Source organism: Oncorhynchus keta, chromosome 13, assembly GCF_023373465.1.
Source record: "Oncorhynchus keta strain PuntledgeMale-10-30-2019 chromosome 13, Oket_V2, whole genome shotgun sequence".
NCBI lineage: Eukaryota > Metazoa > Chordata > Actinopteri > Salmoniformes > Salmonidae > Oncorhynchus > Oncorhynchus keta.
Genome location: NC_068433.1, coordinates 42,487,991 through 42,502,990, shown reverse-complemented (window position 1 = coordinate 42,502,990; position 15,000 = coordinate 42,487,991). Strand labels below are relative to the sequence as shown.

The window sequence follows — 15,000 nt, the reverse complement described above, 5'->3', positions numbered from 1 at the left end:
TACAACACTATGAAATGTCTGAGGGTCTCCAAGGAGAGGTTCGAGAACCGTTGAGTTAGGGCCATATCCTTGGACCTAAAACACGAAAACATTGCAATGTCACAATAGGAAAGGTTTACTCTATGTATTAAGGCAATGGGAGGCATTTGGAGGAAATCTAAATATTGGTGAACATTTGAATGGAAATAAAATCGTCAGCATGGTGCTGGTCTCACCTGGAGCTGTAGTTGACCGAGGCCTGGCGTTGCCGCGGCAGCAGCTGCTGCCATGGTAGTAGGGACCAGCTGGAGAGGGTAAGGGTCACCTGGACAGAGGAAAAGAAAGAATACACGTCAGCTATCTCTCCTTCTTCTCTTCCTTCACTTCCTCCTTTCATTTCCTATTCAGTGCCTCCCTACCATTCATGTGTTTATCTGTGGATCTCTCTCGTCTTTTCCCCGCTCACTCTCTCTCCTCTGTCCTCAACCTCTCAACACCTTCACACTCCTCTATATGCACTAACACAGCCCTTTCTCCATTACATGGCCCTACTTCCACTCTACCTCCTTTTCTCTTTCTACACCGAGACAGCTTTGACAGTCCCGTGTGAGACCTCTCTCCTTTCACTTCCTCCCTGTTCTCTATTTAGGCCAAATGATTCCCCCATCCCATCTCTCTCTCTCCCCCTCTACCTGCAGCCCAGATAGACCCTTTACTCTTCTCTCCCCTTGTTCTCCATTCTATCCCTCCATCTGCCTCCCCTCCCTCCCTCCCTCCGTCTGAGCTCCCTCCCTTTCTCCGGTCCGTTCTAAAGCCCTCCTTTGTCCTGTGTCTGGTGCGTCCTAATGAAAGGCTGATTGTGTGGCCTCTCTCTAATACCTCCTGACAAAGACTCTGAAGGTGTTCAAAGATAAAGACGCCCTGGACGTAATTAAGCCAGAGAGGGCAACGTCACCGCTGCAGCGTTCTTTCTGTTCTCTCTCTTTCTTTTCCTCTCTCTCTGTCTCTGTTCCATCCGTCTGCACCCGCTTTCTGCAATCGCTCTTTGTCTGTGCACTCTCACTCTGTGCTTGTTTTCTCTCTCTCTCTCTCTCTCTCTCTCTCTCTCTCTCTCTCTCTCTCTCTCTCTCTCTCTCTCTCTCTCTCTCTCTCTCTCTCTCTCTCTCTCGCTCTCTCACTCTGTCTGTCTGTCTTCCTGCCTCTCTGCCCCCCTCTCTCTCTCGCTCTCTCTCTGTCTGTCTGTCTGTCTGTCTGTCTGTCTGTCTGTCTGTCTGTCTTCCTGCCTCTCTGCCCCCCTCTCTCTTAGTAGGCCATGTCGGCAGTAAGTGAAGGCTGATGAATCAGGGATGGAGAGAATAGGAAATAAAAAAGAATGGAGCAGGTTATTAGCACCCATCTGCAGATAGCTAGGCCTGTGTAATTACTATGGGAGGGAAAGGTCAGGGCTGTGGGCAGAAAGGAGGGATGGAGGGAGAAGATAGGGGGAGGAGGGATGGAGAGAGGAGATGGGGAGGAAAGGGAAGGGAAAGGGAGATACCTAGGCAGTTGTACAACTGGATGGATTGAGGGAGAAGACAGAGGGAGGAGGGATGGAGGGAGAAGACAGAGGGATGGAGGGAGAAGACGGGGAGGAGGGGTGAAGGGAGAAGACACGGGGAGGAGGGATGGAGGGAAAGATAGGAGGAAGGAAGGATAGAGGGAGAAGACATGGGGAGGAGATATGGAGGGAGAAGACAGAGGGAGGAGGGACGGAGGGAGAAGGCAGAGGGGAGGAGGGATGGAGGGAGAAGACAGAGGGAGGAGGGGCGGAGGGAGAAGACAGAGGGGAGGAGGGATGGAGGGAGAAGACAGAGGGGAGGAGATATGGAGGGAGAAGACAGAGGGAGGAGGGACGGAGGGAGAAGACAGAGGGGAGGGGGGATGGAGGGAGAAGACAGAGGGGAGGAGGGACGGAGGGAGAAGACAGAGGGGAGGAGGGGAGGAGGGAGAAGACAGAGGGGAGGAGGGACGGAGGGAGAAGACAGAGCGAGGAGGGACGGAGGGAGAAGACAGAGGGGAGGAGGGATGGAGGGAAAGATAGGAGGAAGGAAGGATAGAGGGAGAAGACAGAGGGGAGGGATATGGAGGGAGGACAGAGCGAGGAGGGACGGAGAAGACAGAGCGAGGAGGACAGAGGAGAAGACAGAGGGGAGGAGGGATGGAGGGAGAAGGAGGGAGGAGGGACGGAGGAGAAGACAGAGGGGGAGGAGGGATGGAGGAAGACAGAGGGGAGGAGGGATGGAGGGAGAAGACAGAGGGGAGGAGGGATGGAGGGAGAAGACAGAGGGAGGAGGGACGGAGGGAGAAGACAGAGGGGAGGAGGGATGGAGGGAGAAGACAGAGCGAGGAGGGATGGAGAAGACAGAGGGGAGGAGGGATGGAGGGAGAAGACAGAGGGGAGGAGGGACGGAGGGAGAAGACAGAGGGCAGGAGGGATGGAGGGGAAGACACAGGGGGAGGAGATATGGAGGGAGAAGACAGAGCGAGGAGGACGGAGGGGAAGACAGAGGGGAGGAGGATGGAGGGAAAGATAGGAGGAAGGAAGGATAGAGGGAGAAGACAGAGGGAGGAGAGATGGAGGGAGAAGACAGAGGGAGGAGGGATGGAGGGAAGACAGAGGGAGGAGGGACGGAGGGAGAAGACGGGGGGAGGGTGGAGGGAGAAGACAGAGGGAGGAGGGACGGAGGAGAAGACAGGAGGAGGATGGAGGGAGAAGACAGAGGGAGGAGGGACGGAGGAGAAGACAGAGGAGGAGGATGGAGGGAGAAGACAGAGGAGGAGGGATGGAGGGAGAAGACAGAGGGGAGGAGGGACGGAGGAGAAGACAGAGGGAGGAGGGATGGAGGGAGAAGACAGACGAGGAGGGATGGAGGGAAGACAGAGGGAGGAGGGATGGAGGGGAAGACAGAGGGGAGGAGGGACGGAGGGAGAAGACAGAGGGGAGGAGGGGAGGAGGGATGGAGGGAGAAGACAGACGGAGGAGGGATGGAGGGAGAAGACAGAGAGGAGGGATGGAGGGAAGACAGAGGGTGGAGGGACGGAGAGGGAGAAGACAGAGGGGAGGAGGATGGAGGGAGAGGACAGAGGGAGGAGGGACGGAGGGAGAAGGGGGGAGGAGGGGTGGAGGGAGAAGACAGAGGGAGGAGGGACGGAGGAGAAGACAGGGAGGAGGGACGGAGGGAGAAGACAGAGGGAGGAGGGACGGAGGAGAAGACAGAGGGGAGGAGGGATGGAGGGAGAAGACAGAGGGAGGAGGATGGAGGAGAAGACAGAGGGAGGAGGGATGGAGGGAGAAGACAGAGGGAGGAGGGACGGAGGGAGAAGACAGAGGGAGGAGGGATGGAGGGAGAAGACAGAGCGAGGAGGGATGGAGGGAAGACAGAGGGAGGAGGGATGGAGGGAAGACAGAGGGGAGGAGGGACGGAGGGAGAAGACAGAGGGCAGGAGGGATGGAGGGAGAAGACACAGGGAGGAGATATGGAGGGAGAAGACAGAGCGAGGAGGGACGGAGGGAGAAGACAGAGGGGAGGAGGGATGGAGGGAAAGATAGGAGGAAGGAAGGATAGAGGGAGAAGACAGAGGGGAGGAGAGATGGAGGGAGAAGACAGAGCGAGGAGGGACGGAGGGAGAAGACAGAGGGGAGGAGGGATGGAGGGGAAGACAGAGGGAGGAGGGACGGAGGGAGAAGACGGGGGAGGAGGGGTGGAGGAGAGACAGAGGGGGGAGGAGGGACGGAGAGGGGAAGACAGGGGAGGAGGGATGGAGGAGAAGACAGAGGGAGGAGGGACGGAGGGAGAAGACAGAGGGAGGAGATATGGAGGGAGAAGACAGAGCGAGGAGGGATGGAGGGAGAAGACAGAGGGGAGGAGGGACGGAGGGAGAAGACAGAGGGGAGGAGGGATGGAGGGAGAAGACAGAGCGAGGAGGGATGGAGGGAGAAGACAGAGGGGAGGAGGGATGGAGGAGAAGACAGAGGGGAGGAGGGACGGAGGGGAAGACAGAGGGCAGGAGGGATGGAGGGAGAAGACACAGGGAGGAGATATGGAGGGAGAAGACAGAGCGAGGAGGGACGGAGGGGAAGACAGAGGGGAGGAGGGATGGAGGAGAAGACAGAGCGAGGAGGGACGGAGGGAGAAGACAGAGGGAGGAGGGATGGAGGGAAAGATAGGAGGAACGAAGGATAGAGGGAGAAGACAGAGGGGAGGAGAGATGGAGGAGAAGACAGAGCGAGGAGGGACGGAGGGAGAAGACAGAGGGAGGAGGGATGGAGGAGAAGACAGAGCGAGGAGGGACGGAGGAGAAGACAGAGGGCAGGAGGGATGGAGGGAGAAGACACAGGGAGGAGATATGGAGGGAGAAGACAGAGCGAGGAGGGACGGAGGGAGAAGACAGAGGGGAGGAGGGATGGAGGGAAAGATAGGAGGAAGGAAGGATAGAGGGAGAAGACAGAGGGGAGGAGAGATGGAGGGAGAAGACAGAGCGAGAAGGGACGGAGGGAGAAGACAGAGGGGAGGAGGGATGGAGGGAAGACAGAGGGAGGAGGGACGGAGGGAGAAGACGGGGGAGGAGGGGTGGGGGAGAAGACAGAGGAGGAGGGACGGAGGAGAAGACAGGGAGGAGGGATGGAGGGAGAAGACAGAGGAGGAGGGACGGAGGAGAAGACAGAGGGGAGGAGATATGGAGGGAGAAGACAGAGCGAGGAGGGATGGAGGAGAAGACAGAGGGGAGGAGGGACGGAGGAGAAGACAGAGGGAGGAGGGATGGAGGGAGAAGACAGAGCGAGGAGGGATGGAGGAAGACAGAGGGGAGGAGGGATGGAGGGAAGACAGAGGGGAGGAGGGACGGAGGGAGAAGACAGAGGGCAGGAGGGATGGAGGGAGAAGACACAGGGAGGAGATATGGAGGGAGAAGACAGAGCGAGGAGGGACGGAGGGAGAAGACAGAGGGGAGGAGGGATGGAGGGAGAAGACAGAGCGAGGAGGGACGGAGGGAGAAGACAGAGGGGAGGAGGGATGGAGGGAAAGATAGGAGGAAGGAAGGATAGAGGGAGAAGACAGAGGGGAGGAGATATGGAGGGAGAAGACAGAGCGAGGAGGGACGGAGGGAGAAGACAGAGCGAGGAGGGACAGAGGGAGAAGACAGAGGGGAGGAGGGATGGAGGGAGAAGACAGAGCGAGGAGGGACGGAGGGAGAAGACAGAGGGGAGGAGGGATGGAGGGAAAGATAGGAGGAACGAAGGATAGAGGGAGAAGACAGAGGGGAGGAGAGATGGAGGGAGAAGACAGAGCGAGGAGGGACGGAGGGAGAAGACAGAGGGGAGGAGGGATGGAGGGAGAAGACAGAGCGAGGAGGGACGGAGGGAGAAGACAGAGGGCAGGAGGGATGGAGGGAGAAGACACAGGGAGGAGATATGGAGGGAGAAGACAGAGCGAGGAGGGACGGAGGGAGAAGACAGAGGGGAGGAGGGATGGAGGGAAAGATAGGAGGAAGGAAGGATAGAGGGAGAAGACAGAGGGGAGGAGAGATGGAGGGAGAAGACAGAGCGAGAAGGGACGGAGGGAGAAGACAGAGGGGAGGAGGGATGGAGGGAGAAGACAGAGGGAGGAGGGACGGAGGGAGAAGACGGGGGGAGGAGGGGTGGAGGGAGAAGACAGAGGGAGGAGGGACGGAGGGAGAAGACAGGGGAGGAGGGATGGAGGGAGAAGACAGAGGGAGGAGGGACGGAGGGAGAAGACAGAGGGGAGGAGATATGGAGGGAAGACAGAGCGAGGAGGGATGGAGGGAAGACAGAGGGGAGGAGGGACGGAGGAGAAGACAGAGGGGAGGAGGGATGGAGGAGAAGACAGAGCGAGGAGGGATGGAGGGAGAAGACAGAGGGAGGAGGGATGGAGGGAGAAGACAGAGGGGAGGAGGGACGGAGGGAGAAGACAGAGGGCAGGAGGGATGGAGGGAGAAGACACAGGGAGGAGATATGGAGGAGAAGACAGAGCGAGGAGGGACGGAGGGAGAAGACAGAGGGGAGGAGGGATGGAGGGAGAAGACAGAGCGAGGAGGGACGGAGGGGAGAAGACAGAGGGGAGGAGGGATGGAGGGAAAGATAGGAGGAAGGAAGGATAGAGGGAGAAGACAGAGGGGAGGAGATATGGAGGGAGAAGACAGAGCGAGGAGGGACGGAGGGAGAAGACAGAGCGAGGAGGGACAGAGGGAGAAGACAGAGCGAGGAGAGACGGAGATAGAAGACAGAGCGAGGAGGGATGGAGGGAGAAGACAGAGCGAGGAGGGACGGAGGGAGAAGACAGAGGGGAGGAGGGATGGAGGGAGAAGACAGAGGGGAGGAGGGACGGAGGGAGAAGACAGAGGGCAGGAGGGATGGAGGGAGAAGACACAGGGAGGAGATATGGAGGGAGAAGACAGAGCGAGGAGGGACGGAGGGAGAAGACAGAGGGGAGGAGGGATGGAGGGAAAGATAGGAGGAAGGAAGGATAGAGGGAGAAGACAGAGGGGAGGAGAGATGGAGGGAGAAGACAGAGCGAGGAGGGACGGAGGGAGAAGACAGAGGGGAGGAGGGATGGAGGGAGAAGACAGAGGGAGGAGGGACGGAGGGAGAAGACGGGGGGGAGGAGGGGTGGAGGGAGAAGACAGAGGGAGGAGGGACGGAGGGAGAAGACAGGGGAGGAGGGATGGAGGGAGAAGACAGAGGGAGGAGGGACGGAGGGAGAAGACAGAGGGGAGGAGATATGGAGGGAGAAGACAGAGCGAGGAGGGATGGAGGGAGAAGACAGAGGGGAGGAGGGACGGAGGGAGAAGACAGAGGGGAGGAGGGATGGAGGGAGAAGACAGAGCGAGGAGGGATGGAGGGAGAAGACAGAGGGGAGGAGGGATGGAGGGAGAAGACAGAGGGGAGGAGGGACGGAGGGAGAAGACAGAGGGCAGGAGGGATGGAGGGAGAAGACACAGGGAGGAGATATGGAGGGAGAAGACAGAGCGAGGAGGGACGGAGGGAGAAGACAGAGGGGAGGAGGGATGGAGGGAGAAGACAGAGCGAGGAGGGACGGAGGGAGAAGACAGAGGGGAGGAGGGATGGAGGGAAAGATAGGAGGAAGGAAGGATAGAGGGAGAAGACAGAGGGGAGGAGAGATGGAGGGAGAAGACAGAGCGAGGAGGGACGGAGGGAGAAGACAGAGGGGAGGAGGGATGGAGGGAGAAGACAGAGCGAGGAGGGACGGAGGGAGAAGACAGAGGGCAGGAGGGATGGAGGGAGAAGACACAGGGAGGAGATATGGAGGGAGAAGACAGAGCGAGGAGGGACGGAGGGAGAAGACAGAGGGGAGGAGGGATGGAGGGAAAGATAGGAGGAAGGAAGGATAGAGGGAGAAGACAGAGGGGAGGAGAGATGGAGGGAGAAGACAGAGTGAGACGGGACGGAGGGAGAAGACAGAGGGGAGGAGGGATGGAGGGAGAAGACAGAGGGAGGAGGGACGGAGGGAGAAGACGGGGGGGAGGAGGGATGGAGGGAAAGATAGGAGGAAGGAAGGATAGAGGGAGAAGACAGAGGGGAGGAGAGATGGAGGGAGAAGACAGAGTGAGAAGGGACGGAGGGAGAAGACAGAGGGGAGGAGGGATGGAGGGAGAAGACAGAGGGAGGAGGGACGGAGGGAGAAGACGGGGGGAGGAAGGGTGGAGGGAGAAGACAGAGGGAGGAGGGACGGAGGGAGAAGACAGGGGAGGAGGGATGGAGGGAGAAGACAGAGGGAGGAGGGACGGAGGGAGAAGACAGAGGGGAGGAGATATGGAGGGAGAAGACAGAGCGAGGAGGGATGGAGGGAGAAGACAGAGGGGAGGAGGGACGGAGGGAGAAGACAGAGGGGAGGAGGGATGGAGGGAGAAGACAGAGCGAGGAGGGATGGAGGGAGAAGACAGAGGGGAGGAGGGATGGAGGGAGAAGACAGAGGGGAGGAGGGACGGAGGGAGAAGACAGAGGGCAGGAGGGATGGAGGGAGAAGACACAGGGAGGAGATATGGAGGGAGAAGACAGAGCGAGGAGGGACGGAGGGAGAAGACAGAGGGGAGGAGGGATGGAGGGAGAAGACAGAGCGAGGAGGGACGGAGGGAGAAGACAGAGGGGAGGAGGGATGGAGGGAAAGATAGGAGGAAGGAAGGATAGAGGGAGAAGACAGAGGGGAGGAGATATGGAGGGAGAAGACAGAGCGAGGAGGGACGGAGGGAGAAGACAGAGCGAGGAGGGACAGAGGGAGAAGACAGAGCGAGGAGAGACGGAGATAGAAGACAGAGCGAGGAGGGATGGAGGGAGAAGACAGAGCGAGGAGGGACGGAGGGAGAAGACAGAGGGGAGGAGGGATGGAGGGAAAGATAGGAGGAAGGAAGGATAGAGGAAGGACATGAGGACCAAAGGTTGACCGGGTTCAACAAGCCACCGGTGTTCTTATTCCTCCTAAACAGTTGTATTATAGTGTGTTATTTGTGCAAAACAGAACATCAGAGAGTGAAAGATACTCGTGTTATGATAAATGGATGTATTTATTTCATTAAAGGGTGTATCTATTAAAATGAATGCCATGGCGGTGGAATATTACTGCCACTAGGCATAGACAGTCAGATATCAACAGTGACGCTAATACATCACACTGTTCTCAGGGTATGACCATGCATATCTGACTGGGTCCCAGAGTGACTTCGTCACAATGCTATATCAGGACAATACACTGGGTCTCTCGGCTCAGGCCATGGCACTAGTGTGTGTGTGTGTGTGTGTGTGTGTGTGTGTGTGTGTGTGTGTGTGTGTGTGTGTGTGTGTGTGTGTGTGTGTGTGTGTGTGTGTGTGTGTGTGTGTGTGTGTGTGTGTGTGTGTGTGTGTGTGTGCCCAGCCTTGTAACAATCAGTCCTGACCCAGGACCTCGTCTCAATAAGCAGTAATCCAGACTTCAGCATTCAACATTTTTCCCATACAACTCCGGGACATAAAAAATGCCAGGGTTCAAGTAGCATTTTTTGGAGGGATCCTTATTTCAGTGGATGTGTATTCTGGGAGACAGGCAGCATCCCAGCATTCCCTACATTGTGCACTACCGATGCGGCGCTGGTCAAAAGTAGTGCGCTATGCCGGGAATAGGGTGCCATTTGGGACACAACCGTTTTGCCTCCTGCTCCTTAAACAAACAACGGAGAGGCAGATATTCATGCTCCTCATGGGGACACGGCTGTAACAAAAGAGAGAAATAAAGAAAGCAAACATGTTGCTCTTGGCCAGAGAGATGCATCTCCCTAGACTACTGGGTGTGACAGAGAGTTCTCACTGAGCGGGATGGAGAGAGAGATGCATCTCCCTAGACTACTGGGTGGGACAGAGAGTTCTCACTGAGAGGGAGAGAGAGAGAGATGCATCTCGCTAGACTACTGGGTGTGACAGAGAGTTCTCACTGAGAGGGATGGAGAGATAGATGCATCTCCCTAGACTACTGGGTGGGACAGAGAGTTCTCACTGAGAGAGAGAGAGAGAGAGAGAGAGATGCATCTCCCTAGACTACTGGGTGGGACAGAGAGTTCTCACTGAGCGGGATGGAGAGAGAGATGCATCTCCCTAGACTACTGGGTGTGACAGAGAGTTCTCACTGAGCGGGATGGAGAGAGAGATGCATCTCCCTAGACTACTGGGTGTGACAGAGAGTTCTCACTGAGAGAGAGAGAGAGAGAGAGAGAGAGAGAGAGAGAGAGAGAGAGAGAGAGAGAGAGAGAGAGAGAGAGAGAGAGAGATGCATCTCCCTAGACTACTGGGTGTGACAGAGAGTTCTCACTGAGAGAGAGAGAGAGAGAGAGAGAGAGAGAGAGAGAGAGAGAGAGAGAGAGAGAGAGAGAGAGAGATGCATCTCCCTAGACTACTGGGTGGGACAGAGTTCTCACTGAGAGGGAGAGAGAGAGAGATGCATCTCCCTAGACTACTGGGTGGGACAGAGAGTTCTCACTGAGGGAGATGGAGGGATGGAGAGAGAGAGAGAGAGAAAGCCAGAGAGGGTGACGTGATCCTCGCAGCGCTCTTTCTGTTCTCTCTCTTTCTTTTCCTCTCTCTCTGTCTCTGTTCCATCTGTCTGCACCCTCTTTCTGCAATCGCTCTTTGTCTGTGCACTCTCCCAACGGGGTGCACATTTTTCTTTTTGCCCTAGCACTACACACCTGATTCTAATCATCAAAGCCTGATGATGAGTTGATGGTTTGAATCAGCTGCGTAGTGCTAGGGCCAAAACAAAAATGCGTTCCCCGTTGGTTCCCCAGGACCAGGATTGAGAACCACTGGTGTACAGTATGTACTATAATCCATATATAAGTCAACAAGTGCTGATGCTTCAGAAGGACAGCAGCCCTATCTGTCATTCAGGGCAACACCATTCTCCTTGGCTCAGGCAGAGAAAAGACAGCAATATTCCTCCCAGACAGCGGGGGTCTTTAAGTGGGCGGTGGGCGGTGGGTGGTGGGCGAGGATTGGCACATAATGGCATTAATTGAAACTGGAAGGAGACTTGTTTAGGAAGCTGTTAGTTTCTGGGGGATGAGCTGGACCTTAGAGAGACCAGTCTGTCTGTCTGTAGGGGGAGGCGAGCGCGAGGATTGTTGGACAGGCGTGTGTGAGGCGCGTTGGACGCATGTTCTGGCGGGGGCCCGTGTTAATGTGAGGGAACCTGGGGCAGGTCGCGCTACCCCCTGGTGTGTTCCTACGGTATTCGGAATGCCCGTTCCTGGCACACACGTGTTGCTTCTCGCGGTAAACAACACATTGCCTCACAGCCGGACTGCCGCGGCCAACAACAAGTCCCACAGGATGAGGCTTTTTTGTGTTGCTTTCAAAAAAGAATAATCTGGAAAATTTTAAATGGAGACAAAAGGATGAGCCAAGTGAAGGAATGAGCCAATAGACAGAGAGAGAGAGAGAGAGATTGAGAGAGACAGAGAGTGAGAGAGAGAGAGAGAGAGAGACAGAGAGTGAGTGAGAGAGAGAGAGAGACAGAGAGTGAGAGAGAGAGAGAGAGAGAGAGAGAGAGAGAGAGAGAGAGAGAGAGAGAGAGAGAGAGAGAGAGAGAGAGAGAGAGAAAGAGAAAGAGAGAGTGAGAGAGAGTGAGAGAGAGTGAGAGAGAGTGAGAGAGAGTGAGAGAGAGTGAGAGAAAGAGAGAGAGAGAGAGAGAGAGAGAGAGAGAGAGAGAGAGAGAGTGTCCCTGTCTCTGTAGAAAATACACTTGTAGTGGCGTGGCAACAACACCACTGACATGTCCCAATCTAGACCCACAGAGAATAGTCAGTTTGAGAGACCAGTACAACTTACTGCAGCCTGGTTTGTAGTTGAATCCGGGGGGCAGCAGGAAGCCTTGCTGGGCAGCAGCTACAGCCAGAGTCCTCTGGTCTGGAGGGAACACAGGGATCATCAACGGAGGCAGCTGCCCCTGGACCTGCTGAGAGACGGGTGGAGGGGGAGGAGGAGAGGAGGAGCAGAGGAAAGGAGAGGGGAGGAGGAGAGGGGAGGAGGAGAGGAGGAGGAGAGGAGGAGCAGAGGAAAGGAGAGGGGAGGAGGAGAGGAGAGGAGGAGAGGAGAGGAGGGGAGGAGAGGAGAGGAGGAGGAGGAGAGGGGAGGAGGAGAGGAGAGGAGGAGAGGAAAGGAGAGGGGAGGAGGAGAGGGGAGGAGGAGAGGAGAGAGCGATAGAGAGAGATCAGTTTATTGAGCATATGGATGTCCGTATCTGATATGGGGTGGGGGAGGTATGTGAGCGTGCAGTCCAGGTGTAGTCAGACATTGATCTTGGGTAGTGAGGGTGAACAGAGCAGACAGAAGCAGAAGGCTGGTCTATCTGTATCAATGTAGGCCAGCTGGGGGTATTGTCTGTTCCTCACCTGAGGGGGTATCAGGTCCTGTCTGTGACCTTTAACCTCTAGACACAATCACAGCTCAGTGTGGTGAGGTCAGGTGAGATCATCTGGCCACGAATAAGATAAGAAGGAAGAAACTGTAGAATGCTCACACACAGACACACACACACGTGCAGCTATACACACACGCAGACACACACCGGAACAGAAGAGAGTGCACGCGCACACACACACACACACACCGCTCCCGCCGCACACCCCCATCCAACACGCAAATACGTACTCTGTCCTCTCCTCTTGAGCACCTGCGTCTGATACAGAGCTGTGTATATGAGCAGAGACAGGTCAGAGTCAGGGAGTCCTGTCCTGTTGATTAGCGAGACAACGAGGGAGTCACGAGGAAGAATCACTGCTAAACTCTCATAACAGCTGGCCTGGCTTCTTCCCTCCCCAAGGAGAGAGGAGAGAGGAGCACTCTGAGTCGGCAGCACGCCATCCCTCTTCACAAGGTTTCCAGAACTCAGTGAAAAAAATACAAACTCAGTGACTTTGGCAAGAGGAAGAGTCTGAGTGTTTCGGCACAGAGAGAGAAGTAGGAGACAGATGGTGGAAGCCGAAGATTGTGTGTGTGTGTGTGTGTTCAGCTGAAGACTGCTCTGCCAAAAACCACACAAAGACACTGAGGAGTGACATGACTGACAGAAGAGATGTGCAGAGACATGGGAGAGAGAGTCCGCAGTATGACGAGTTAGATAGATGGATAACAACAACGTTTTGCAGGCTAAGTTTGAAGATAACAAACCCAGGTGGGCCTTACAGTTTCATAAGCAACGGCTGAAGGAAATATCATTCAAACCCAGGGATCAAAAGGAATAAGCTATTACCTGTAGAATGAAATATCTGAACGGTTATAAAACATTCGATGACATGGACACAGATGCAACTATTAAAATTGAATGTCAAAGCGACACTGACAAGTATTTTCTCATTCCCCCATCCCTCTCTCCTTCCCTCCTTCCTTCTCATTCCCCCCATCCCTCTCTCCTTCCCTCCTTCCTTCTCATTCCCCCCATCCCTCTCTCCTTCCCTCCTTCCTTCTCATTCCCCCCATCCCCCTCTCTCCTTCCCTCCTTCTTTCTCATTCCCCATCCCTCTCTCCTTCCCCCCTTCCTTCTCATTCCCCCCATCCCTCTCTCCTTCCTTCTCATTCCCCCATCCCTCTCTCCTTCCCTCCTTCCTTCTCATTCCCCCCATCCCTCTCTCCTTCCCTCCTTCCTTCTCATTCCCCCATCCCTCTCTCCTTCCATCCTTCCTTCTCATTCCCCCCATCCCTCTCTCCTTCCCTCCTTCCTTCTCACTCCCCCCATTCCTCTCTCCTTCCCTCCTTCCTTCCTTCTCATTCCCCCCATCCCTCTCTCCTTCCCTCCTTCCTTCTCATTCCCCCATCCCTCTCTCCTTCCCTCCTTCCTTCTCATTCCCCCCATCCCTCTCTCCTTCCCTCCTTCCTTCTCATTCCCCCATCCCTCTCTCCTTCCCTCCTTCCTTCTCATTCCCCCATCCCTCTCTCCTTCCATCCTTCCTTCTCATTCCCCCCCCATCCCTCTCTCCTTCCCTCCTTCCTTCTCACTCCCCCCATTCCTCTCTCCTTCCCTCCTTCCTTCTCATTCCCCCCATTCCTCTCTCCTTCCCTCCTTCCTTCTCACTCCCCCCATTCCTCTCTCCTTCCCTCCTTCCTTCTCATTCCCCCCATCCCTCTCTCCTTCCTTCTCATTTCACCCTTATATTACAGAATGCTGTAATGTAATGGAGAGACAAAGCTGCAGGAATATGTTAAGGACGTCATCGTCTTATGCCACCACGGGATAAAGGACAGGTAGGTGAGTCAAATGGATGACAGGATCAAGTATGTCCTCCCTCCCTTTCTCACTCCCTCCCTTTCCTTTCCCCCTTTCTCTCTCCCTCCCTCTTTCAGAAATGAACGTTCTCAATGTCTCAATGTGTGTGTGTGTGTGTGTGTGTGTGTGTGTGTGTGTGTGTGTGTGTGTGTGTGTGTGTGTGTGTGTGTGTGTGTGTGTGTGTGTGTGTGTGTGTGTGTGTGTGTGTGTGTGTGTGTGTGTGCGTGTGTGTGTGTTCTTTCTGTTTGCTATGTGTGTGTTTGTATTCTCAGCCATGCCTCTCCTGCCTGTGTGTATTTTCTCCTGTGTGTGTGTGTGTGTCCTCTCATGACCAGATCCAGCAGTAATACACCAGACCATAACCACAGGCAGGATCAGCGCAGCGCGAGGGGAATAGTGGAACAGGAACTGCTTGTCTCCCCCCACCACACAATAATTACACCACAATTTTGGTAAACCATAAATGCCATGTGTTGTGCGCGGTGCGGCCGTGGATCAGACGGGAGAGGCACGGTAGCAGAAAGGCTGGACAGGCCCCCCTGCGGAGGCGAATCACAGAGACCGCAGCTCCTCTCTGCCTTTCAAACCTAATTGAACATATGCTAGAGAGGAATGGGCTGCAGATACCCATAGAGTCATGGGGATAGGAGAGACTGGAGTTATTTCACTGTGCCCACCATACACACAGGCACAACAGGCACAGGGCCAACACCATCTCTTACTTTCCCTTTGAAATTCGATGTGTTACGGAGGAACGTCTATTTTTGACGCATTCATTCCACGTGGTTACAGGGTGAGTTCCACGTGGTTACAGGGTGAGTTCCACGTGGTTACAATGGTTGATTCGGCGTGGTTACAGGGTGAGTTCCACGTGGTTACAAGGGTTGATTCGGCGTGGTTACAGGGTGGTTACAGGGTGAGTTCCACGTGGTTACAGGGTGAGTTCCACGTGGTTACAGGGTGAGTTCCACATGGTTACAAGGGTTGATTCGGTGTGGTTACAGGGTGAGTTCCACGTGGTTACAAGGGTTGATTCGGCGTGGTTACATGGTGAGTATCACGTGGTTACAGGGTGAGTTCCACGTGGTTACAAGGGTTGATTCGGCGTGGTTACAGGGTGAGTTCCACGTGGTTACAAGGTGAGTTCCACGTGGTTACAGGGTGAGTTCCACGTGGTTACAAGGGTTGATTCAGCGTGGTTACAGGGTGAGTTCAACGT

At 55.5% G+C, this 15,000-nt stretch overlaps 1 protein-coding gene across 12 annotated transcripts in view; it reads right to left on the bottom strand.

Annotated features, from left to right (window-relative positions):
• LOC118372206 (transcription factor SOX-5-like) overlaps positions 1 to 15,000 on the bottom strand; it is a 310,655-nt gene that overhangs the window by 33,441 nt on the left and 262,214 nt on the right. For 8 of the 12 annotated variants that reach the window (XM_052460188.1, XM_052460185.1, XM_052460187.1 and 5 more), the window contains 2 exons: positions 11,348 to 11,474; positions 216 to 304 (listed from right to left, as the gene is read on the bottom strand). In XM_052460188.1, the coding sequence (XP_052316148.1) occupies positions 216 to 304; positions 11,348 to 11,474 (216 nt within the window). The remainder of the gene's footprint in view (positions 1 to 215; positions 305 to 11,347; positions 11,475 to 15,000) is intronic. The other 4 variants (XM_052460186.1, XM_052460194.1, XM_052460196.1 and 1 more) reach the window with 1 other exon arrangement.